The 24,420-nt window shown below is 53.7% G+C and overlaps 1 protein-coding gene across 3 annotated transcripts; it reads left to right on the plus strand.

Annotated features, from left to right (window-relative positions):
- Window positions 1–337: 337 nt before the first annotated feature.
- On the plus strand, window positions 338–24,420 carry ASB1 (ankyrin repeat and SOCS box containing 1). 3 transcript variants are annotated; one of them, XM_049888593.1, is made up of 6 exons: window positions 437–520; window positions 2,180–2,317; window positions 4,159–4,300; window positions 6,127–6,429; window positions 18,140–18,525; window positions 20,099–24,420. In XM_049888593.1, exons 2-6 carry the CDS (start codon window positions 2,206–2,208, stop codon window positions 20,224–20,226), a joined length of 1,071 nt encoding a protein of 356 aa, XP_049744550.1. In that variant the 5' UTR covers window positions 437–520; window positions 2,180–2,205; the 3' UTR covers window positions 20,227–24,420. The 3 variants fall into 3 exon arrangements, with proteins under 3 accessions (XP_049744552.1, XP_049744550.1, XP_049744551.1); XM_049888595.1 differs by lacking the exon at window positions 2,180–2,317 and having other exon boundaries at window positions 338–520; XM_049888594.1 differs by lacking the exons at window positions 437–520; window positions 2,180–2,317 and adding an exon at window positions 584–792 and having other exon boundaries at window positions 4,154–4,300.

The raw sequence follows: 24,420 nt of genomic DNA on the forward strand, positions 1-24,420 counted from the left end.
CTCTCGGCCCCGCCCACATGGGCGGAGGCCACGCCCCTCCCGCGAATCACCTGGCGTTTCCAGGGACATGCAAATTAGGCTCCCGAGCCCCGCCCACAGCTGGGCGAATTTTCCCAGACTCCTCCGCTCCCTCCGGAGGAATAGCAGCAGCCTCCACACCCCCGACGGCCCTCAGACAACCCGCGTTCCCGGGGCCCAGCGCTCCCGACGGCCCGCGGGGCTTCCGCTCGCCCTTAAGTCTCCAGGAGCGAGGCCGGCGGGGCGGGGGGCGGGGGCGGGGGCGGCACCGGAAGCCCCCTGCGCGAGGCCGGAAGTCCGCCGGCCGGAAGTCACGCCCCGACGGACCGCCGCGGCGCCGGAAGCGGCCGGTCGCGTAGTTTCCGGCGGTGGGCTGCGCGGGCTGGTGCCGTCGGAGCGGGCTGTGGACGTGCCGAGGCCGAGGCGCCCATGGCGGAGGGCGGCCGCCCCGACGGGCGCCCCGGGGCGGGCCTGCAGGCCGGAGCCGGGCCGGGGCCCGCAGGTACCGTGCGCCGGCCGCGGGGCGTGTGGGGCAGCGGGGGGCTGGAGCGCGGCGGCCGCGTCCCCACGGTGGGGCCCGCGCAGCCGGGGGTCGGGGCGGCCCGGCCGAGGACGCGTCCCCGCCCCGGCCCCTCGTGAGCAGCCCTCGCGCTAGGTTTTCTCTCCCGCGGAGCTCGCGTGGTAACCGCCAGTCGGTTGGCCGATGCGGACTCGATATGCCCCAGCTGTGGAAGTAGGACGCGGCTCGCCCTCCGCTTTGAGTGCAGCGGGCAGGTCGGTCCGCAGGGCAGGGACCGTCCCCATCGCGCCTCCTCGGGCCAGCCCGGGGCGGGGAGCGGGGCGCAGGCGAGGGACAGCGGTAACGCCGTTCCCGGCGTGCTTGTCAGTGACACAGCATGTCAGGGCCCTTGGCCGGCAGCAGGGGAGGCAGCCCTGGCATAGTTTGGCTTAGAAAGCTAGAAGGGCTAACGACCACCCCCAAAATAGCCTTCCGACCTTGGGTGTCCCTCTCGAGATAATCGTACTACCTAGACGTGAATTTACTGGCGAAGGGAGCCTTTTACCCTAGGCTTTCTATTGCAGTGCAGGGGGCTGGAGGAGGGCTGAGTCCAGGAGGGCTTCAGGGAAGTCAGGGAAGGGAAAGCCAGGGGGCCGGGGCTCTGCAGGGGGCCCGGGGCGGGGGGAAGGCCGGAGAGACTTTGTTTGCCCGGAATCTTCCCAGGGTCTTTGCTCGTGGTCGGGAGAGGAGGGGTCCCTCTTCCCAGTGGTCTGGTCTGGTGGGAGAGTTCCCTTCTTGCCTGCTCTCTGAGCTTGTCCTGTGTACCTAATGCCCTCACGTGCTCACCTGTGTCATGCAAAAATCTCGAAAATGGGCTATAATGTTGACTTGGAGAGCAGTGGGAATAGTCCTTTTCACCCATCCATCCGACCACATCCAATTCACGTTTATTGAGGACCTACTATTGAGTGGATCCTTTTGGGGACCGGGGATACCTCAGTTAACAAGAGTGAGTAAGACATAGTCCCAGGGTTTGGTGGTTGGTATTGACTTTGACCCCAGGGACAGCCAGGACCCTGTGGGGTTCCAACTGTCATCTCCTGTGAGAATGCAAGTTGGAATGAGAGATGTTTAATTGGAAAAAAGAGGCCCAGCAGCCGCTTCCAGGGCAGAGAGTCATCCTGTGGAAGAAACACCGGCTTTGCCCTAAATGCAGGGCTTTTTTCTATACCCCCACGTGCTACCGGTTCGTTAGTGTGTTAAAGTTTACGTGCTATCCTGGGGTAGTGTTGTCTTTGGAGAAGCTGGTTGGAAAAACACAAGTTTGGAATTGTCTTTGGAGCTGGAACTGGAGGAGAGGAGCCAGCGTTGAGCTGACCAGGCAGTGTGAAATGAAGCCAGCAAAGGGAGTCCCAGAGGAGAACGCCGCAAAAGCTCCTCGAATCCTATGTACCTGTTAATTATTGTCCATGCCTTCTGCATCTTCCTTACCCCCACTTTGAACTTCCCCTCCACAGTAATTGTGATTACGGAGTGATGGCAGGGTGTGGCTAAGAGCTTGGGTCAGCAGTTTGAATCCCCAGCCGCCCCGTGGAAGCCCTGTGAGGCAGTTCTTCTTTGTAGGGCTGCAGCGAGTCAGAGTTGGTTTGGTTTTTTGTATAGGGTGGTGCAAATGCTAGTCTGCCCAGATGTGCTTCGGAAGAAAGGCCTGTCGTTCTACTGCTGAAAACCCTGTGGAGCAGAGTTCTGCAGTGACACACGTGGGGTCGCTGCGAGTTGACGTCGACTTGACTGAAAGCGGTTGGTGTCTTGTAATGACTGGGAAAGGGGTGGGATGGCACTCGGTGGCGTTCCTAGGCTCGATGCCTGCCTGCTGATCTGATGCTGGTGTGGGATCGATGTGCGTGACCGCATGTTCGTGGACCTCTGCTGCTTGCCCACCTGCCTGTCACCTTCACCTTACCTTTGCTGGTAGACTGTCAGGTCCTGGAGGGCAGGGACACTGACCTGTTGCTGAGCCCTGTATGCAGTAGGCCCTCAGAGGAGATATGAGTATAAAGAGGAACCTCAGCACCTGCCAAGGCCCGCAGTGGAGTGGTGCGCGGTGCGCGTCGTAGCCGTGTGCTCGGTCTCCTGCTGGTGTAACGTGGCGGGCAGAATTTCAGCTCACGCGCCTTCCGGCGCACCTCCCCGATGCTTTTCACAAAGCCCCACGTTCATCTGGAATCTGTTCTGGGCTGTTGCTGAGGTGAAGAACAGAATTATTTCCAAGCAGGTGTCTCATTGTACAAATCCCGTTTGTTGAGTGCTCTTCCGTCCTCATTGACCCTGAGGCTCGTTTACCATATATTAAGTTAGTTATACTCAAGTCTTTCCTGGGCAGTTAATTCAGCTTGGTTTATTTATCTTTTTATCATGATGAGAGAGAAGCTTTATCGTCAGTTACTTCTCATTACTCTTGCAGAAGAAACAAAAAGCTAGTTCCACTTATTTATATTTCTGAATTAACTTTAGAATATTTTTGTCATATCTGAAATCACAATCCCAAAGAGAGTTGTTAAACCTCTTCATTTATTTGATAACATGTTTAAATTTTCCAAGTATGGAATCTTCTCATCCAAGTTTATGGTATGGTTTTTCCATTTATTCTAGTCTCTATTGTTACTCAGCTCTCTAGTCTTCATTATATTGTTGTCAGCTGCCCCAGCTCATGGCAACTCCATGTATGAAGGAATGAAACACTGCCCAGTCCTGTGCCATCTCCGTGACCAGCTGCGATCAGACCATTGTGCTCCAGAGGGTTTCCATTGTCTGATTTTTGGATGTAGATTGCCAGGCCTTTCTTCCTAATCTGTCTCGGACTGTGTCTTAGTCTGGAAGCCCTACTGGAATCCGCTCAGCCCCACAACACCACGCAAGCCTCCATTGGCAGACCAATGGCTGTGCATGAATTGCATTGGCCAGGAATTGAACTTGGGTCTCCCACACGAAAGGCGAGAATTCTGCCACTAAACCACCAGTGCCCCCCTTCGTTGTAAAGGACCGGCTTTATATTGGTGTCTGTCACACTTTTCCTTTTTACTGATGTATAACTTACACAGCTAAGTGTCTCACCTAAAGTGTATAGCCTGGTCACTCTTACGTCGGTAGACAGCCCCGTGGCCATCACCCAGGCCGGCGTGGTCGAGAGTCATCATGTTGCAAATAGCAGCGTTTGCAGGCTATGGGATTTTGTCAGATGTCTTCTTTTTGTAAAGAGGAGATGGCTATGTGGTTTCCCCAATATTAACACATTTCTTTATTCTTGGGATGAATTAATCTTATGATGGATTTTTTGGTTCTATATTTCTTATTTCAGTCTGCTAATACTATATTGAGGATCTTCTGTATTAAGCTGGTTTGGTTCATTTTCCCTGACCCTCAAATCTTTTTAAAAGTTGTTTTTGTCAAGTTTCGCGCCAGGAATGTGCTGACTTCTTAAGGGAGGCGTCTTCCTTTTTCAGTGCTCTGGAAGTTTCCATAGCATGGGGCTGATTTGTTTTTTGAGGGTGGCGCCCCCTCCTGGCTGGCCCTGCCAGATTCCCTGAGCTGGTTGGCCTGGCAGGTGCTCAGAGCTGACGGAGGCCCTCTCTTCAGTGCAGGTCCTAATCTGAAGGAGTGGCTGAGGGAGCAGTTTTGTGATCACCCTCTCGAGCACTGTGAGGACACAAGGCTGCATGATGCAGCCTACGTTGGGGACCTGCAGACCCTCAGGAGCCTGTTGCAAGAGGAGAGCTACAGGAGGTGAGTGTGCCGCTGGGTCTTGGGGCCCCGGCGGGTCTGCACCAAGCAGCGGCCTGCAGCGTCCTCTCCTGCTGGGCCCTCACTGTCTGTGAGGGGCCGTTGCTGTCTCTGGCTTGCAGACAAAGTTTCTGCAGCCTGAAAACCCTCCATGCTTTGTGTCTGACTGCCCCTTCAGGGCTAGGATGGCAGTGGGCTGGTGGAAGGACTGCCTACATCAGTGCTGAAACTAATGCACCCTTGTTCCTGTGAGAGGGATTTCTGACAGGACAGGAATGTATTTCTTCTTTTCCTTCTACTGTCTCAGCATTACTTCATCAGAATAGATATCAGTGTTTAAAAAAGAATCCCTGAGTACCCAGAAAGGATTGTCATACAAAGACATCGGGGGGATTACCCACTAATATTTACTGCAAATGACTCAAGCCCAGTGAAGCCCTTGATTAAACTTGCAGATGCAACAGGAGAATATAAGCATTCAGCAGGTCTTAGGCCACACGTTCGCATGCTGCTTTTCCAAGTTCTGTTTTCCCTTTCTCCTTGCGCTCAGGTTCAGAGGCTTTCCCTGTTTCCCCTTGTGCTCAGGTTCAGGGCTCTCCCCATTTCTTCTCACGCTTAGGTTCTGGGGCTCTCCCCATTTCCACTTGTGCTCAGGTTCAGGGGCTCTCCCCATTTCTCCTTGCGCTCAGGTTCAGGGGCTCTCTCAATTTCTCCTCGCGCTCAGGTTCAGGGGCTCTCCCCATTTCCACTTGTGCTCAGGTTCAGGGGCTCTCGCCATTTCCCCTTGTGCTCAGGTTCAGGGGCTCTCCCCATTTCTTGATGATATTTTTGATTGCTGTTTATTTCTTTGGTCCCTGGGTGGTGCAAACGGTTTGTGCTCTTTTGCTAACCAGAAGGTTGGAGGTTCAAATCCACCCATTGGTGCCATGGAAGAAAGGCCTGGCAATCTGCTTCTCTAAGATTACAGCCATTGAAAACCCTGTGGAACACAGTTATACCCTGACACACATGGGGTCGCCATGAGTTGGAGTTGGCTTAGTGGTAACTGGCTGGGTTTCTTTTTCCTTTGGTGATAAGTCCTTGGCACTTTCCTCGGCCTTCCTGGCCAGGTGAAGGGGAACCCAGGCCTGTTTGAGGTGATGTTGCCCTGGGGGTGTTTCTGGATCCCGAGCCTTGTCCTGAGCTGCAGCCTGAAGAGGTGCATGTGCCTTGCTTTGTTAGTGACTTGGTGGATCAGTGAGCTCAGGCCCATGGCGGTCCTTGGGGTGTCTCATTCTGACTGTGACACTGACTCAGAGCCCAGTCTGGACAGCTTGCCTCTGCTGCTGTCAGCCGGGAAGGTGGCCTAACATTGCTGAGGGATTCCTGCAGCCTGTCCCAGTGGTCCTCTGGCCCTGGTGAGGATGCTGAGGCCAGAGACAGCCTCAGCCTCAGGCCTTCTCAGGTGCTTACTGAGGACAGGGCCTTGGGGCCGTGCCTTCAGACCCCTGTCGAGTGCACTGTCCACATTCCGCACTGCCTCCCTGCACAGGCCCTGCCCTCCTTCGTAGAGGAGAGCGCTCTGCAAGAAGCCCGAGCTCTGATCTCGGTGTGAGTCAATCAGTCTGTACCCTGGCTCCTCATCTGTAGAAGGGGCTGGCGGTGCCCGCCTGCCTGCCTGCCCAGGGCACACTCAGTGAGGTGAGCCTGCCAGAGCGTATCCTAAAGTAGGGGCCAGGTGGAAGCCTCCTGGTCTTTGTGTTTTGTCACCAGCGTGGGAGAAGACAGAGCAGCTGGTCCAGGTCCTAGGGCCACCCTCACAGCCTCATTCCTCTGTGTTCTTTCTGCAGCCGTATCAATGAGAAGTCTGTCTGGTGCTGCGGCTGGCTACCCTGCACACCACTGCGGATCGCGGCCACCGCCGGCCACGGGAACTGTGTAGACTTCCTCATCCGGAAGGGGGCAGAGGTCGACCTGGTGGACGTCAAGGGGCAGACTGCCTTGTATGTAGCTGTGGTGAACGGGCACCTGGAATGCGCCCAGATCCTCCTGGAAGCTGGCGCAGACCCCAATGGCAGCCGGCACCACCGTAGCACCCCGGTCTACCACGCCGCACGCGTGGGCAGGGCCGACATCCTGAAGGCGCTCATCAGGTCAGTGCACCTGTGTCTGACCAGCATCGCTGCCCTGCACTGGCCACATGCCCCGTGCCCCCTGCAGACACGGTGGCCACGCCAGTCCTGGTTCCCGCAGCCGGTTACTCTGTCCTTGTCGTCTGTGTTTGCTTTTTTCCTCTCTCTCCTTAAAATTAGGCTCCTTAGAGGGGCTGTGTGTTTGTTTCTTCAGAGAGCTTTTTCTTAGCTTTATTTACCTGTTGTAGTATTTTTTAATGATTTGTTTGTCTGTTTTTATCCTTATTTCTTTCCGTTTTCGTTAATTTTACTTGACTATGTTTTTTTTAGCTTCTTGGATTGAATCCTTAATTCATCGGTTTCTTCGTTACTGGTGTAAACCTTCAAGGTTATTAACGTACCCTTGAGGATAGCTTTGGTCATTTCCCCTTAAAATTTTTCCTTGTTTTTTCAGTAGTTATAATTGAAGCCAGTTTCCTCTTTGTCCTTACAGTTATGGAGGAGAAAGTTTTTATACAGATTTTTATAAATTCCTGATTTTATTGTGCTCAGAGAATCTGGAGCATCTAGTTTCCGTTTTGGAGGTACTTTGAGTTTTTGTTTTTTAGTGTCGGGATACATTGTTGAAACAAGATTCAATGAAACGAAACACACACCCGCGGGCTCGTCATTTGCAGAGTGAGATAAATGAGCCTGAAATTCAGTATTCAAATTCTGTCTTTTAAAGCCTGTTTTGCCCTTTTCTTCTGCTCCAAATGCAGAGCGTGTGCCAGTCTCCAGTCCCCGTCGGGCCCTGTCCATCTCCTCTTGTGTTTCTGCAGTTCTCACCTTGTGTGTTTTGATGCTCATTGAGCTCATGGAAGCTCTTGTGTGTGGATCATGCCCAGGGCCTCAGCTTGCTGGGACAACACAGAAATGTACTGCCTCACAGGTACGGAGGCTGGGAGTGTGGACTCAGGGTGTCAGTGGGCCATGCTCTCTCTGGAGGCGCTAGGGGAAGATTCTCCTCGTCCCACCAGCTTCTGGGGCCCCAGGTGCTCCCTGGCTCATAGAAGCATCTTCACCTGGTGTCTGTCCTCAGTCTTTGGGTCTCTTCTGTAAAACATCACTCAGATTGGATCAGGACCCTCCCTATCCTGGTATGTCCTCATCTAACCGATAACATCTTCGAAGACCCTGTTTCCAAACAAGGTCACGTTCACAGGTACTGGGGGTTAGGGCTTGAACCTTTTGGGGATACGGCTCAACCTGTAACACCCATTATCAAAAAGGTCTTGTTGGTGTCGTTGAAGGCCCATGTACATACTCTTCGTGGCTCAAGTCGTGTTGTGTGGGCTCACCTGTCATGTGACCGTCTGGGATTTGTGTTTAAATGCAGTTGACATTGCCATAGCTGATATCGGGTCTGTTTCTGCCATCTTTTTGTTTCTTAAAATTTCTTTTATTTTATACCTTTGTTCCACGATCTGTGTTTTCTTTGCTCTCCCCTTACTGTTCTTTCAGAAGTTTAATGGTTTTGTTTTAATTGCACTAATGATCACCTTTATTCTTTTATTTGAACTGAATTATCTTTTTGTTTTGTCTCCAGTGAATTCCTTTTACCAAAGTTGCTTTTCTTCCCTCTCAGCTCTGGAGGCCAGACCCTTCTGTGGTCGCACAGCATGCAGTTTTGGTAGCTAGTTCACAGTGAAATAGTTCAGTGTTGAAAAGGACGTGGTAGGGTTCCCTAGTTCCAGGCTGCAGCCGAGGTGGTTCTGGTGGGCGGAGGGCTGGCACTCCCCCCTGCCTAGGGCAGAACATGGACTTGAATTAGACACTGAGTGTCTCTCTATCCTGTCCAAAGGCTTTAAATGTGAAGTGGGTCTGGAATTATCTTTGGGGAAGGTAAATGAGAGTAATAAGATTTTTATGTTAAAAACAAACCAAGCCCACTGCGTCCAGTTGATTCTGACACGTAGCGACTCTATGTTGTTATTAGGTACTCTGGAGTCTTCCAACTCATAGCTACCTTACGTACAGCAGGATGAGACACGGCCCAGCCCTGCACCATCCTCACAATCGCTGTTATGCTTGAGCCCATTGTTGCAGCCACTGCGTCAGTCCATCTCATTGAGGGTTTTCTTCTTTTTCGCTCATCTTCCACTTTACCAAGTATGGTGTCCTTCTCCAGGGACTGGTCCCTCCTGTTAACATGTCCAAAGTAGATGAGACGAAACTTGCCATCCTTGCTTCTAAGGAGCATTCTGGCCGTACTTCCTCCTAGACAGATTTGTTTGTCCTCCTGGCAACCAAAACAAACAAACAAACAAACAAAAAAACCCATTGCTGTCAAGTTGATTCCAACCCATAGCGACCCCATAGGACAGAGTAGAACTGCCCCATAGAGTTTCCAAGGAGCGCCTGGTGGATTCGATCTGCGGACCTTTTGGTTAGCAGCCGTAGCACTTAACCAGTACGCCACCAGGGTTTCCTTCTTTGGCAGTCCATGATGTATTCAGTATTTCTGTAGGGCAGAGTAGAACTGTCTCACAGGGCTCCAAGGCTGTAAATCTTCATGCAAGCAGACCGCCACATTTTCCTCCTGCTGGAGCAGCTGGTGGGTTTGCACCACTGACCTTTTGGTTAGCAGCCAAGTGCTTTGACCACTGCACCGCAGGGCTTTTCAACTTTTATGTTAGAGGGCGATAAGCCTGTGAGGACTTTTTTCTGTTTAAGGATTTCTAGTCTGATAAGGGGTCGTGGGGGCGCAGTTTTTAAGAGCTTGGGTGCTAATCAAAAGGTTGGCCATGTGAATCCACCAGCTGCTCTTTGGAAACCCTATGGGGCAGTGCTGCTCTGTTCTGTAGGGTCGCTGTAAGTTGGAATTGACTTAACAGCGATGGGTTTTCTTTTGAGTTTTGGTTAGTCCGCTAACCTACACTTCCTCAGTCCCTTCTCTGTGTCTTGGGGAGTGTGAGTTGTTACTTAGGAGATTTTTTTGAGTAGGATCAACCTGTGAAACTTAGCTTCGTTCCAGAAACCCCTTTGGGCATCTCAGTCAGTTCACGATGTACAACTGCCTTAAATTAACGATACAGATGCCCTTCTTGAGAAACCATTGCGAAGTCATCCAACTCCTTCACTGGAGCACAGGGCATCACCTTTATAGCGTGGTACCAAGACCATCTGTTACTCTACTGAAAGGTTTCTGTATTCTAAGCTCCTGGGCAAGGGGTGGTGTTTCTGCGTTGCAAAAGTTACGCTGATTTACTGAGTTGTCCCCAGCGGCTCCTGGCCAGCAATATTAAAAGCAGTAGGGGGGTTTTGGAAGCTATTCAGGATGGAAATGAACTGGATCCCATCCAGTATGTTTTTATGAGTGGATGAAGGGCTGTCTTTCCCACAGCTCAGCTAATACCAGATAGTCCTATTGCCCAAAATTACAAACATTTTGGAAGACTTACCACCAAGAATAAGGAGAAAGAAGGAAAGGGAAAAAACATAACCCGCCATTCCGGATCTAGTTCTCCTTTTCTTGGTTGGTTGAATGTGTAAAATGAATTCTCACCTTCTGCTTGGTGCGTGTGTGTTTTAGAGTGCTTCTCGTGGTGTTCGCAGAAGGTCCTGGGAATGGTGCAGTGTCTGAGGTACTCCATGACCCCATTTCTGTTGATGGGCCGGTTGTACCAGCACACGTCATTAATGTCACGTCTTCTTCCGTCTCCCTCGTTCTGCAGCTGCTCTGTGGTTTCTTTCTTGGGCTTTCATGGTTTGGTCTGCACGCTTCTGAAGATGGGTTACAGGCCACTTACTAAGGAGAATGTTGGTCAGTTTGGGTTTGTCCAAAGTTTACCCAGATCCAGGTGATGCCACCTGGCAGGAACCTCACGGAAGTGGAGCTGTGTTCTCCATCACGTCCTGTCAGGTTGCACGCGATTTCCGTTTGTCCCGTGACCAGTGATGTTCACTTTGATCTTTGGATTGAGGTGGTGTGTGCCAGGCTTTTCCATTGCAAAGTGACTCTTTTCCCCTCTGAAATCACTGTTTTGTGGAGAGGTACTCTGCATCCTCATCCAATTTTTAATTTATTCATTTATGTTAGTGTAAAGTCCTGGTTTCCTGTGTCCTCCAGTGATCTGTAATCCATCGTTGTCATCGTTGTTATGCTGCTCCAGTTGTCTCAGATGTGGCCGCAGGGAGGCCCGTCCAGCCAGCTCTGTGTGTGAGGTATTTCCCCATCATGGTTTGAGCACTTCCTTACTATCTCATTCAGCAGTGTATGCTAGGCTCATCTTGCACCTGGCCTGTCTCAGCCCTGAGATAGGTCATTTCTCCAGGGAAGCCTGCTTTGCTGTAGTGGAGGATGCTACTTAGAAACCAGGACCTGGACGCCAGCTTGTTGTAGTGGAGGATGGTACTCAGAAACTAAGACCTGGATGCCAGGAGAGCTTGTTGTAGTGGAGGATGGAACTTAGAAACCAAGACCTGGACGCCGGGAGAGCTTGTTGTAGTGGAGGATGGAACTCAGAAACCAAGACCTGGATGCCGGGAGAGCTTGTTGTAGTGGAGGATGGTACTCAGAAACCAAGACCTGGACGCCGGGAGAGCTTGTTGTAGTGGAGGATGGAACTCAGAAACCAAGACCTGGACGCCGGGAGAGCTTGTTGTAGTGGAGGATGGAACTCAGAAACCAAGACCTGGACGCCGGGAGAGCTTGTTGTAGTGGAGGATGGTACTCAGAAACCAAGACCTGGACGCCGGGAGAGCTTGTTGTAGTGGAGGATGGTACTCAGAAACCAAGACCTGGACGCCGGGAGAGCTTGTTGTAGTGGAGGATGGTACTCAGAAACCAAGACCTGGACGCCGGGAGAGCTTGTTGTAGTGGAGGATGGAACTTAGAAACCAAGACCTGGACGCCGGGAGAGCTTGTTGTAGTGGAGGATGGTACTTAGAAACCAAGACCTGGACGCCGGGAGAGCTTGTTGTAGTGGAGGATGGTACTTAGAAACCAAGACCTGGACGCCGGGAGAGCTTGTTGTAGTGGAGGATGGAACTCAGAAACCAAGACCTGGACGCCGGGAAAGCTTGTTGTAGTGGAGGATGGAACTCAGAAACCAAGACCTGGACGCCGGGAGAGCTTGTTGTAGTGGAGGATGGAACTCAGAAACCAAGACCTGGACGCCGGGAGAGCTTGTTGTAGTGGAGGATGGAACTCAGAAACCAAGACCTGGATGCCGGGAGAGCTTGTTGTAGTGGAGGATGGAACTCAGAAACCAAGACCTGGACGCCGGGAGAGCTTGTTGTAGTGGAGGATGGTACTCAGAAACCAAGACCTGGACGCCGGGAGAGCTTGTTGTAGTGGAGGATGGTACTCAGAAACCAAGACCTGGACGCCGGGAGAGCTTGTTGTAGTGGAGGATGGTACTCAGAAACCAAGACCTGGACGCCGGGAGAGCTTGTTGTAGTGGAGGGTGGAACTTAGAAACCAAGACCTGGACGCCGGGAGAGCTTGTTGTAGTGGAGGGTGGTACTTAGAAACCAAGACCTGGACGCTGGGAGAGCTTGTTGTAGTGGAGGATGGTACTTAGAAACCAAGACCTGGACGCCGGGAGAGCTTGTTGTAGTGGAGGATGGTACTTAGAAACCAAGACCTGGACGCCGGGAGAGCTTGTTGTAGTGGAGGATGGAACTTAGAAACCAAGACCTGGACGCCGGGAGAGCTTGTTGTAGTGGAGGATGGAACTTAGAAACCAAGACCTGGACGCCGGGAGAGCTTGTTGTAGTGGAGAGTGGAACTTAGAAACCAAGACCTGGACGCCGGGAGAGCTTGTTGTAGTGGAGGGTGGAACTTAGAAACCAAGACCTGGACGCCGGGAGAGTGTGTTGTAGTGGAGGATGGAACTTAGAAACCAAGACCTGGACGCCGGGAGAGCGTGTTGTAGTGGAGGATGGAACTTACAAACCAAGACCTGGACGCCGGGAGAGCTTGTTGTAGTGGAGGGTGGAACTTAGAAACCAAGACCTGGATGCCGGGAGAGCTTGTTGTAGTGGAGGGTGGAACTTAGAAACCAAGACCTGGACGCCGGGAGAGCTTGTTGTAGTGGAGGATGGAACTTAGAAACCAAGACCTGGACGCCGGGAGAGCGTGTTGTAGTGGAGGATGGTACTCAGAAACCAAGACCTGGACGCCGGGAGAGCTTGTTGTAGTGGAGGATGGAACTCAGAAACCAAGACCTGGACGCCGGGAGAGCTTGTTGTAGTGGAGGATGGAACTCAGAAACCAAGACCTGGACGCCGGGAGAGCGTGTTGTAGTGGAGGATGGTACTCAGAAACCAAGACCTGGACGCCAGGAGAGCGTGTTGTAGTGGAGGATGGTACTCAGAAACCAAGACCTGGATGCCGGGAGAGCGTGTTGTAGTGGAGGATGGTACTCAGAAACCAAGACCTGGACGCCGGGAGAGCGTGTTGTAGTGGAGGATGGTACTCAGAAACCAAGACCTGGATGCCAGGAGAGCGTGTTGTGGTGGAGGATGGAACTCAGAAACCAAGACCTGGACGCCGGGAGAGCGTGTTGTAGTGGAGGATGGTACTCAGAAACCAAGACCTGGACGCCAGGAGAGCGTGTTGTAGTGGAGGATGGTACTCAGAAACCAAGACCTGGATGCCGGGAGAGCGTGTTGTAGTGGAGGATGGTACTCAGAAACCAAGACCTGGACGCCGGGAGAGCGTGTTGTAGTGGAGGATGGAACTCAGAAACCAAGACCTGGATGCCGGGAGAGCTTGTTGTAGTGGAGGATGGTACTCAGAAACCAAGACCTGGACGCCGGGAGAGCTTGTTGTAGTGGAGGATGGAACTCAGAAACCAAGACCTGGACGCCGGGAGAGCTTGTTGTAGTGGAGGATGGAACTCAGAAACCAAGACCTGGATGCCGGGAGAGCTTGTTGTAGTGGAGGATGGTACTCAGAAACCAAGACCTGGACGCCGGGAGAGCTTGTTGTAGTGGAGGATGGTACTCAGAAACCAAGACCTGGACGCCGGGAGAGCTTGTTGTAGTGGAGGATGGTACTCAGAAACCAAGACCTGGACGCCGGGAGAGCTTGTTGTAGTGGAGGATGGAACTTAGAAACCAAGACCTGGACGCCGGGAGAGCTTGTTGTAGTGGAGGATGGTACTTAGAAACCAAGACCTGGACGCCGGGAGAGCTTGTTGTAGTGGAGGATGGTACTTAGAAACCAAGACCTGGACGCCGGGAGAGCTTGTTGTAGTGGAGGATGGAACTCAGAAACCAAGACCTGGACGCCGGGAGAGCTTGTTGTAGTGGAGGATGGAACTCAGAAACCAAGACCTGGACGCCGGGAGAGCTTGTTGTAGTGGAGGATGGAACTCAGAAACCAAGACCTGGACGCCGGGAGAGCTTGTTGTAGTGGAGGATGGAACTCAGAATCCAAGACCTGGATGCCGGGAGAGCTTGTTGTAGTGGAGGATGGAACTCAGAAACCAAGACCTGGACGCCGGGAGAGCTTGTTGTAGTGGAGGATGGTACTCAGAAACCAAGACCTGGACGCCGGGAGAGCTTGTTGTAGTGGAGGATGGTACTCAGAAACCAAGACCTGGACGCCGGGAGAGCTTGTTGTAGTGGAGGATGGTACTCAGAAACCAAGACCTGGACGCCGGGAGAGCTTGTTGTAGTGGAGGATCGAACTTAGAAACCAAGACCTGGACGCCGGGAGAGCTTGTTGTAGTGGAGGATGGTACTTAGAAACCAAGACCTGGACGCCGGGAGAGCTTGTTGTAGTGGAGGATGGAACTTAGAAACCAAGACCTGGACGCCGGGAGAGCTTGTTGTAGTGGAGGGTGGTACTTAGAAACCAAGACCTGGACGCCGGGAGAGCTTGTTGTAGTGGAGGATGGTACTTAGAAACCAAGACCTGGACGCCGGGAGAGCTTGTTGTAGTGGAGGATGGTACTTAGAAACCAAGACCTGGACGCCGGGAGAGCTTGTTGTAGTGGAGGATGGAACTTAGAAACCAAGACCTGGACGCCGGGAGAGCTTGTTGTAGTGGAGGATGGAACTTAGAAACCAAGACCTGGACGCCGGGAGAGCTTGTTGTAGTGGAGAGTGGAACTTAGAAACCAAGACCTGGACGCCGGGAGAGCTTGTTGTAGTGGAGGGTGGAACTTAGAAACCAAGACCTGGATGCCGGGAGAGTGTGTTGTAGTGGAGGATGGAACTTAGAAACCAAGACCTGGACGCCGGGAGAGCGTGTTGTAGTGGAGGATGGAACTTACAAACCAAGACCTGGACGCCGGGAGAGCTTGTTGTAGTGGAGGGTGGAACTTAGAAACCAAGACCTGGACGCCGGGAGAGCTTGTTGTAGTGGAGGGTGGAACTTAGAAACCAAGACCTGGACGCCGGGAGAGCTTGTTGTAGTGGAGGATGGAACTTAGAAACCAAGACCTGGACGCCGGGAGAGCGTGTTGTAGTGGAGGATGGTACTCAGAAACCAAGACCTGGACGCCGGGAGAGCTTGTTGTAGTGGAGGATGGAACTCAGAAACCAAGACCTGGACGCCGGGAGAGCTTGTTGTAGTGGAGGATGGAACTCAGAAACCAAGACCTGGACGCCGGGAGAGCGTGTTGTAGTGGAGGATGGTACTCAGAAACCAAGACCTGGACGCCAGGAGAGCGTGTTGTAGTGGAGGATGGTACTCAGAAACCAAGACCTGGATGCCGGGAGAGCGTGTTGTAGTGGAGGATGGTACTCAGAAACCAAGACCTGGACGCCGGGAGAGCGTGTTGTAGTGGAGGATGGTACTCAGAAACCAAGACCTGGATGCCAGGAGAGCGTGTTGTGGTGGAGGATGGTACTCAGAAACCAAGACCTGGACGCCGGGAGAGCTTGTTGTAGTGGAGGATGGAACTTAGAAACCAAGACCTGGACGCCGGGAGAGCGTGTTGTAGTGGAGGATGGTACTTAGAAACCAAGACCTGGACGCTGGGAGAGCTTGTTGTAGTGGAGGATGGTACTTAGAAACCAAGACCTGGACGCCGGGAGAGCTTGTTGTAGTGGAGGATGGAACTTAGAAACCAAGACCTGGACGCCGGGAGAGCTTGTTGTAGTGGAGGATGGTACTTAGAAACCAAGACCTGGACGCTGGGAGAGCTTGTTGTAGTGGAGGATGGAACTTAGAAACCAAGACCTGGACGCCGGGAGAGCTTGTTGTAGTGGAGGATGGTACTTAGAAACCAAGACCTGGACGCCGGGAGAGCTTGTTGTAGTGGAGGATGGTACTTAGAAACCAAGACCTGGACGCCGGGAGAGCTTGTTGTAGTGGAGGATGGAACTTAGAAACCAAGACCTGGACGCCGGGAGAGCTTGTTGTAGTGGAGGATGGTACTTAGAAACCAAGACCTGGACGCCGGGAGAGCGTGTTGTAGTGGAGGATGGAACTCAGAAACCAACACCTGGACGCCGGGAGAGCTTGTTGTAGTGGAGGGTGGAACTTAGAAACCAAGACCTGGACGCCGGGAGAGCTTGTTGTAGTGGAGGATGGTACTTAGAAACCAAGACCTGGACGCCGGGAGAGCTTGTTGTAGTGGAGGATGGTACTTAGAAACCAAGACCTGGACGCCGGGAGAGCTTGTTGTAGTGGAGGATGGAACTCAGAAACCAAGACCTGGACGCCGGGAGAGCTTGTTGTAGTGGCGGATGGAACTCAGAAACCAAGACCTGGATGCCGGGAGAGCTTGTTGTAGTGGAGGATGGTACTCAGAAACCAAGACCTGGACGCCGGGAGAGCGTGTTGTAGTGGAGGATGGTACTCAGAAACCAAGACCTGGACGCCAGGAGAGCGTGTTGTGGTGGAGGATGGTACTCAGAAACCAAGACCTGGACGCCGGGAGAGCTTGTTGTAGTGGAGGATGGAACTTAGAAACCAAGACCTGGACGCCAGGAGAGCGTGTTGTAGTGGAGGATGGTACTTAGAAACCAAGACCTGGACGCCAGGAGAGCGTGTTGTAGTGGAGGGTGGTACTCAGAAACCAAGACCTGGACGCCGGGAGAGCTTGTTGTAGTGGAGGGTGGAACTTAGAAACCAAGACCTGGACGCCGGGAGAGCTTGTTGTAGTGGAGGATGGAACTTAGAAACCAGGACCTGGACGCCGGGAGAGCGTGTTGCATTTGGGGCATCGCTGTTTCCAGGCCCCCAGGTGGACAGATAATCAGGCTGCGTGTGTGCGTACGCTACGTCTGTGTTTCTGCGTCTGGATGTATTGACAGTTGTGAGCTCGCAGCAGTAACCTCCAGTCCAGTCTAACCCAGGATTCATCCTTGTTTTCTCCTCTTTCAGATCCACTGCTCTCTCTTCCCGGCGTGAGAAACCTCGCTTCCCTCCCTAAGTGGGTGTCAGAGTCTCCTCTTGCCAGGGTCTTCCTCCCCTGGATAGTTGCTCTCCTTACCACTTTGGGCACTGATGGAGCCCCACGCCAGGCAGCTGTCCTTCACGGTGCCCTGCTGGCTTTGCCAGGACTGACACTTGAGTCAGGCTGCCCTCCCTGCCATGGTGCCAACCCCTGCTTAGAGTAGAAGTAACCCCTGGTGGGTGGTTTGCATTTGGGCTGGGGGAGCTCCATAAACGCCTGATCAGAAACAAAACAAACCAAGCAGACTAGTTGCTTTTGAGTCCACTGCAGCTTGTGGCGGCCCCACGGGTGTCAGAGTAGAGCTGTGCTCCGTAGCGTTCTCTGTGGCCGTGACTTCAGGAGTGGATCGCCAGGCCTTTCGTCCAAAGTGTGTCTGGATGGGTTTGAACTGCCAGCCTTTTGGGTAGTAGCTGAGAGCTTAACTGTCGTGCCACCCTGGGAATCCTCAGTGCCTGATAGGAAGCCATGTGTTTGGGCTTTGCCAAGTGCAGTGACAGGCAGCCTGGTCGGGAACCTGAGAGCTGTGCTGTAGAGTCACTGGAGACAGCGCCCCTGGGGGAGCAGGAGGCTTCCACGTCAGGCAGCTCAGCACCTGCCAAGGCGAGACTCCTGTCCTCACATCCGAGCGGTCACTTGGGGGTCAGGAGAGGACAGGTGGGCGGCCATGTGGACTACCTTGTGGCCTGCTGTGAGTCCTGCCTTTGAGGAGGGTACCATTGCCGTGCTGTGCTTCCTGGGCGAGAGGCTGAAGCTTAGTGGTGCCTAAGGGACAAGCATCCGGCACGCATCGCACTGTGGCACCGCTGGGCTCCTTGTTTCATTTTGCTTTCAGTTTTTAGGGGTTGCTTCATTGCTTCATCTTGTTCTACTGCATAAGGTATTTTCATGGTTCCAGAGTCAAGCCTGTAAAATGAGATATAGTAAAAGCAGTCTAGCTTCTGTTATTGTTCCCTTCAGCCCGCTCTTTCCCTCCCCAGTAGACAGTCATTCATATTTTGTGGTTTCCGTCCGTTGTTAAAGAATGAGCAAATCCACGTCCGTGTCTGTGTGTGTCTTAAACGTACGTACTGCACCCTCCTTCCTCGGGTGAGCAGTAGTGCACCACATGCGCTCTTTCCTCACCTGCGGCTCTCACTCACGATGAGCTGGGGACATCTCCTTCACTCCGGGACACGCAGCTGTTTTTGCACCTTGGCTGTCGTGGGTGGTAAGGAGGTTTCTAGTGGTGCCGTTGCTCACCGTCTCCTCAGGGTGGCGTGGGAACCTTAGTTGACTGGGGTCAGTCCAGCGCCAGGGCTGATCCCTTGTGTTCCCTCCCTCTCCCTCAGATACGGGGCCGACGTTGACGTCAACCACCACCTGACTCCCGAGGTCCGGCCCCCGTTCTCCCGAAGGCTCACCTCCCTGGTAGTCTGCCCCCTGTACATCAGTGCTGCCTACCACAACCTCCAGTGCTTCAAGCTGCTCCTTCAGGCAGGGGCGAACCCCGACTTCAACTGCAACGGTCCTGTCAACACGCAGGGCTTCTATCGGGGCTCGCCCGGATGCGTCATGGACGCTGTGCTGCGCCACGGCTGCGAGGCAGCCTTTGTGAGCCTACTGGTGGAGTTCGGAGCCAACCTGAGCCTGGTGAAGTGGGAGTCCCTGGGCCCAGAGTCGAGGGGCCGGAGGAAGGTGGACCCTGAGGCCCTGCAGGTCTTTAAAGAAGCCCGAAGTAAGTGGCTGGGTCTGGCGCGGGTCCGACTTCTAGTCTGTGTGGAGTGGATGATCCAGGATATAGCTTTTTTTTTTTTTTTTAATTAATAGACTTGATTTTTTGAGAGGAGTTTTAGGTTTATAGAAAAGACGTGCGGTGGGTTCCTGTGTGTGTTCTTTCCCAGTACATGCATTTTCTCCTATTGTTGATGGTTTGCGTTTGCGTGGTGTGTTTAAGTTCAGGAGTGATACCTTACTGTTCATGTACTACTAGGCGTAGTGTTAACGCACTGTAACACACGTTAGCACCACCTAATGTCCCAGTGTGCACTGGGGTTCACCTTAGAGCTCCCTCTCTGGGCTGTACATGCAGTCCCGTGGGTTTTGACAAAGGCCTGATGGCCACGTATCCAACATTGTCACAGGGATGTAGTGTTATTTAAAAAACCTCTAAGCGCTAGGTGGGAGTTTGGTTAGGACTAGACATTTTCCAGAATGGTCTTCCAGACGGGTTTTCTCTTTTTTAGATTCCTAGATACCAAGAGTTGATATAAGCAAACCCGTAAAAATGCTTTTTGTCAGAATTCCTAGAATTACATCCTCTTTACTCTTTTGCTCTCCTTTGTGACCCCAAATTCTTAGCGGAAACGACGGCTTTAAATGATGCCGTATAGGAATTTCACACCCTTCCTCTGGGGCCCTTCTTCCTCCAACTCCACTCAGACACCAGGATTTTAGAGTCTGCTGTGATAAGTCTGCTTCGGTTAGAATAAAGTCTGCGTTTTGCTTATTCATGAAGAAAAGTTTTGCTACCCAATTAATGAATGCTAGCAGGAGAGTTGGATTTGGGGCTGGCCCCTGGCCTTGTCCCCAGAGGCTCTCTCCTCCGCCGGCCCGCGTGGCCTTCCCGCCTGGGTCTTGAGGGCATCCGAGTTAACAGCCTCTGTCTAAGCCCTCACCTCCCAGAGCTTTAAGTTCCTTGTTCTCTTTTGTTATCAGGTTTTTCTAAACCAGTTCATTTAAAATGTACCCTTGTTATTCACCTTCTTAAAAATAGCTGTCTTGTGGTAAGTTGAGCTCCTTGAGAGAACAGAGCTGCCTGTGATGGTGAATATCCACTTGGCGCCCTCGTCACTCGCTCAGGCTGACCCTTGGCTGGGCTCTCTTGACCCAGAGCCAAGCTCATCTGCCTGTCCCCTCACGGCCAGCGTGACAGCCTCCCTCGCCTCCCTCAGAGCCCCCGTGGTTGACCAAGGGCATAGCTGACAGGGTAAGGGTCTGGAGGCAGGGTTCGTTGCTCAGCGGTCAGCTCTGTTTCTTTGTTTAGGAGCTTAACTGCGGCCAGATGGAGTTGATGTCTCCTGAGAGCAGATGCTGTGGTCCCATAGGTGGCAGTGGAGGGCCACATCTGCTGCAGGTGGAAGGAGTCTGTCCCTAAGGAGACTTTCCTGGTCAGGACCGGCTCTCCCCACTCAGAGCAGAGAGTTGGCAGGGGTTAGTGGGCTCTGTCTGTCAGCCCCAGCGACCTTTTGCTTGCAGAGGCTGAGGAGTAACCTCCCTTTCTGTGTTTTCCTCCTCCCCTGATGCTCTAGGTATCCCCAGGACCCTGCTGGGCTTGTGCCGCGTGGCCGTGAGGCAGGCTCTGGGCAAGTACCGACTTCATCTGATTCCCTCACTGCCTCTGCCAGACCCCATAAAGAAGTTTCTGCTTTACGAGTAGGAAGAACACGCAGCCATTGGTGACAGGCAGGAAGAAGAAGTGCTGCGGTGACAGTGGTTCTTCGCCCTGTGACCCACGTCCTGTGCTCCCCGATTGTCCCCTCTTGCTGTGGCAGAGAAGAAGTGGCCTTGTTCTCGTGGGTCGCAGTTCCGTTTCAGGTGCTTGGGGCACTGGGCAGTCCAAGGTCATTGTCAGCGAAGAGGCCCGGACACAAGTTAATTTTGGTCTTCGTGAATATACCTCTTCTGGCTTGTCACAGTTGCGTATTAGTGAGATGGGCCATGGAACGTGTGCAGGTGGTGGCCGAAGTTGGAGGCCTGCTAACCCTCCTGGTTGGGAAGACACCTAGCACTCTGCAGGGCTGTGATTCTGTGCATCTTTCAGATTCCAAACCTCACTGTTGAGGGGCGTCTGCTCACTGATCTCCCCGTGCATGGCGAGTTTTGGTGGAAAGAAGTGGGGAACAGAAATGCAGCTTGTGAACTCTTCAGGGCAGTTTTCCCTGCTCCTGGGGTTCACCGACAGGTGGCATGTGTCACACCCCCACTCCCACCACGTCAGGGTTCTCTCCTTGTGGTGGGGTCTCGGGTCAGTCGTCTTCCTTCAGGGATGGCTTCCTGGCTGCACGGCTTGACCACGTTATCGCAGTTGATGCGTGCGTCTGTGCAGACTCTGAGGAGATGACAATGCCTGGCCACGCGCCCACAGGCCTCTAGGCTCTGCCGTCCACCGTAGGGAGCTTTCGGATGTGGTTGGTTTGGGGAGGCCCATGCCGCACTAGCCAGGAAATGACTGCCTGCAGCTGGACCAAGGACTGTCCCAACAGCACTCACTGCCAGCTCTAAGGAGAAAACGCCTGTGGCCTGTCTCCTGGACCTGAACATACCAAGAGTGGAAAGTCCTGTCAGCTGCTGTGGTCTCCTGTCTTGCTTGCCCTGTGTCCTGGGCACAGAACGCCTGGTGGCTAGGGGGTTGCTGTTCACCTTTTTGGGTCTAAGTGTCTTGGTACCTGCTCACAGCATCTCAGAAAGGGACCAGCAGCGAGGCAGACGCCTCTGGCTGCCCTGCCTGGGGGAGAGGGGAGAGCTGGCCTGGTGGTTGGCCAGGTGCCTTTGGCCGTGTGGGCTCTCGATGAAGGGCTTACTGTCACACCCTGGTTGCTTCGTCACTGGCAGGGGGCGGGCGGTGTCTCTGCACTCCCGTGTAGTCTCATAATTTGAGGCCTCAGAGGACCATTGAGTGCTCCTCGGACTTTGGGAGTGTTTAGAACAGCAGGTTTCAAATCTGTTTAGACTTTTCCGTAGTAAGAGAAATTCAAGGTGCAATGTCACATCCATCCGCGTGTGAGCTGGTCAGATGGTGGTGGCGCTGCACAGCCCCTCCCTCACCTCCCACATGTGCCGTGGACAGCTCTGCCGGGTTGCCCAGGCTGACCTTCATGTCTGTGTGAAGGCCTGGGGGCATGGTGAGGCCATCGGGTGATTCGGGAAGACTGAATGCTGTCAGCTGAAATGATGTCGTCTGAGCTGGGACAGCTGTGTACATGCGGGGTTGACTCCTGGGGCCTGAGGTTGGGCTGTGCGCTGCTCCTGAGGGGACGGGGCCCCATGTTGGCTGGGCTCACTCAGAGCTTGCAGCCTTGGCCAGGAGGGTTTTGGGGTGGGGCTGAATTGAGTCAAGAGAGGCCCTCAGAGGGGAGAGGGTTGCGGGCTGTGGCGGCTGAGGGGGCACCACAGCCATGTCCCCGTCCTGGGTAGCTGTAACCCTGGGGGAGTGGGCCTATTCTTTGTGGCACTTAGGGAGCACTAGGGCCAGCCTTAGGCTGGGGCAGGAGCAGAGGGAGGCAGGGCTTTGCCTGGGGGCAGGAAGGACTGAAAGTTTGAGATGGATGAGACCACTCAGCACGTATAGGCCGTGGCCCTCACTTCCTGGCCGGGCTGAGGGGGGCTCCAGGGTGGGTGGTGAGCTCACTCACCTTAAGCTCTTCTCAGCCCTGAGCCCCTCCTCCTGCTGCCCGTTTGGCTCCGGGGAGAAAAGGGAGGGTTTCTTTAGGTAGGCTGTTGTGTAGGCTCAGAGCACGCCTGCATCCTCCCTCTGTGTGGCCTCCACAGTCCTCCTGCTGTGCTCTCTGTGGGGCACGCCTGTGTCCTCTGGCTGTTCGTTCTGCGGGGCACACCCGAGTCCTCCTGCTGTGCTCTCTGTGGGGCACGCCTGTGCCCTCTGGCTGTTCGTTCTGCGGGGCACACCCAAGTCCTCCCGCTGTGCTCTCTGTGGGGCACGCCTGTGCCCTCTGGCTGTTCGCTCTGCGGGGCACACCCGAGTCCTCCCGCTGTGCTCTCTGTGAGGCACGCCTGTGTCCTCTGGCTCTCTGCTTTGCGGGGCACGCCCGAGTACTCCGGCTGTTCTGTCCTGCGAGACATGCCTACATCCTCTTGCTGTGCTCTCCACAGGGCACGCCTGTGTCCGCCCGCTGCGTGTCCTCCACGGGCATGTTGAGGACAAGGCCTCTTCACCCTCCCCTTGCCCCTTGAAGGAAGGGCAGTTCTGTTCTCAGACCTTCTGGAAAGCAGCACCTGAACGCTGCCAGGGCTTGAGTCCCACCCATGCTGGTGTGACGCTGTGGCCACACAGAGGCGGGCCCTGGCCCAACTTGGAGTGTGGTTCCCTGGCCCAACTTGGAGTGTGGTTCTGTTCCTGTGGCCAGGGAAGCAAGTGTGGGCTTGTGTCTGGGGCACGAGCCCTCTCTCCATGGTCTCTAGAAGGAGTGAGCCATGTTGATCCCTCACAGTGGGGCCTTGCCCAGACCCAGCCAGGGAGGTCCTGTGTCTGTGGAGGGGGGCTGAGGGCCAGGCCCTCCCCACCTTACCCTGGATACTGTGTGCCTGGGGCTGGTCGCAGGGTGTCGGGCCTCAGTTCTTCATTTGCAGAGGACAGGTTCAGCTGCCTCGTGACCCAGGCCAGCCGTTGCTGGTCTTCCTGGACCCACCAGCTTTGAAGTTCAGTCTCTTGGTGAAATAAGATCCTGCACGGATCTGAGGAGAGTGTGGGAAACTGTTGAAGGTTCGCGCTTGTTGTCGTGACCATGCCATTGGCAAAGGTGGGCTTCAGAGTAGGGAAGAACAGCCCCGCTGTGCACAGTCGTGTTGTATCCCTGGGCACCCCGCGTCCCACATGGCCGGGAAATGTGGATGTACTTGCGGGGGCTCCCCAGAGAGGCGGCATGATGGAAGAGCAGGGCCGGGCCGAGGGTCCTCACGCACCCGGGGAGCCCTGGGGGCCTGGGTGGTGCGTGTCGACTGTGAGCAGGTGGACCAGTAGGGGCAGCAGTGGTACTCCTGAGGGTTCTGGGAATTGAGCCTCAGCATATCCGGGGGAGGAGGCTCGATGTATTCCCAAAAGCCCACCTGCGTCACGCGTGCTCAGTGCCTTCTGTGACGTGTGTTATTTATGTATTTATTTATTTATACCTTGCTGCGTTCCGCAGAAGGATCAAAGGCAGTGAGGCTTGTGTCTTCTGCATTGACATTTGATAAGCTCAGCAGAAATGCATTTCTTAAAATAAGTGATTTTAAAAGAACACAGTGATGTTGAATGTGTTTCTATTATCAGGTGTAAATGCCATCATTTTAAGTTTTTCTTTCTGTGAATTCATTCTTCAAATGAAAGATTCCTGAGAAATTAGAAAGAGGAACATAGAGCAAACAGAGGGCTGCCCAAAGTGGGGAGTAAGCCTGAGGGAGCCCCTCGTGCTCTGAGCCTCGCTGCTTTTACCTGTGTGGTGAGGCCACGTGGCCTTTGGCACCGGAGGCTGTACTTCCCTATGGGTGGAGTGCCCCTGTGCCTGTCTCCCGGGGTGTTAATGCCACACAAGAGAATGCCTGAGATAGCACTTGGTGCCCTCGCAGTCCTGTGCAATGTAAATGCAGTCATCAGCTATTGTCCCTGTCCTCAGAGGTGTGCACCTGAGGCCTTGACAGGCCAACAGGGCAGCGTGTGGCTTGTGGTCTGCGGCAGGGGGCACTCTACAGAGAAGAGTCAGGGCAATGTGATGAATTATTGATGAAGTCAAGTTTATTCGGCTAAAGGATTGGCTTTTATTCTGAGATGATGTCCTTCCTGCTTTAGGTGATAAAATGTCTTTTATGTAATGAAGGTTTTAGTAGAGGGTGATATATATACATATATATTTTTTAA

This window comes from Elephas maximus, chromosome 6, assembly GCF_024166365.1.
Source record: "Elephas maximus indicus isolate mEleMax1 chromosome 6, mEleMax1 primary haplotype, whole genome shotgun sequence".
In the NCBI taxonomy this organism is placed as follows: domain Eukaryota; kingdom Metazoa; phylum Chordata; class Mammalia; order Proboscidea; family Elephantidae; genus Elephas; species Elephas maximus.

Excerpts from the sequence above, each read along its gene's own strand:
- ASB1 (XM_049888593.1), top strand. The coding sequence starts at position 2,206 with ATGTGCTTCGGAAGAAAGGCCTGTCGTTCTACTGCTGAAAACCCTGTG. Across the intron at positions 2,318-4,158 it reads CGTCGACTTGACTGAAAGCG|GTCCTAATCTGAAGGAGTGG; the intron begins GTTGGTGTCTTG and ends TCTTCAGTGCAG. Across the intron at positions 6,430-18,139 it reads ATCCTGAAGGCGCTCATCAG|ATACGGGGCCGACGTTGACG; the intron begins GTCAGTGCACCT and ends CCTCTCCCTCAG.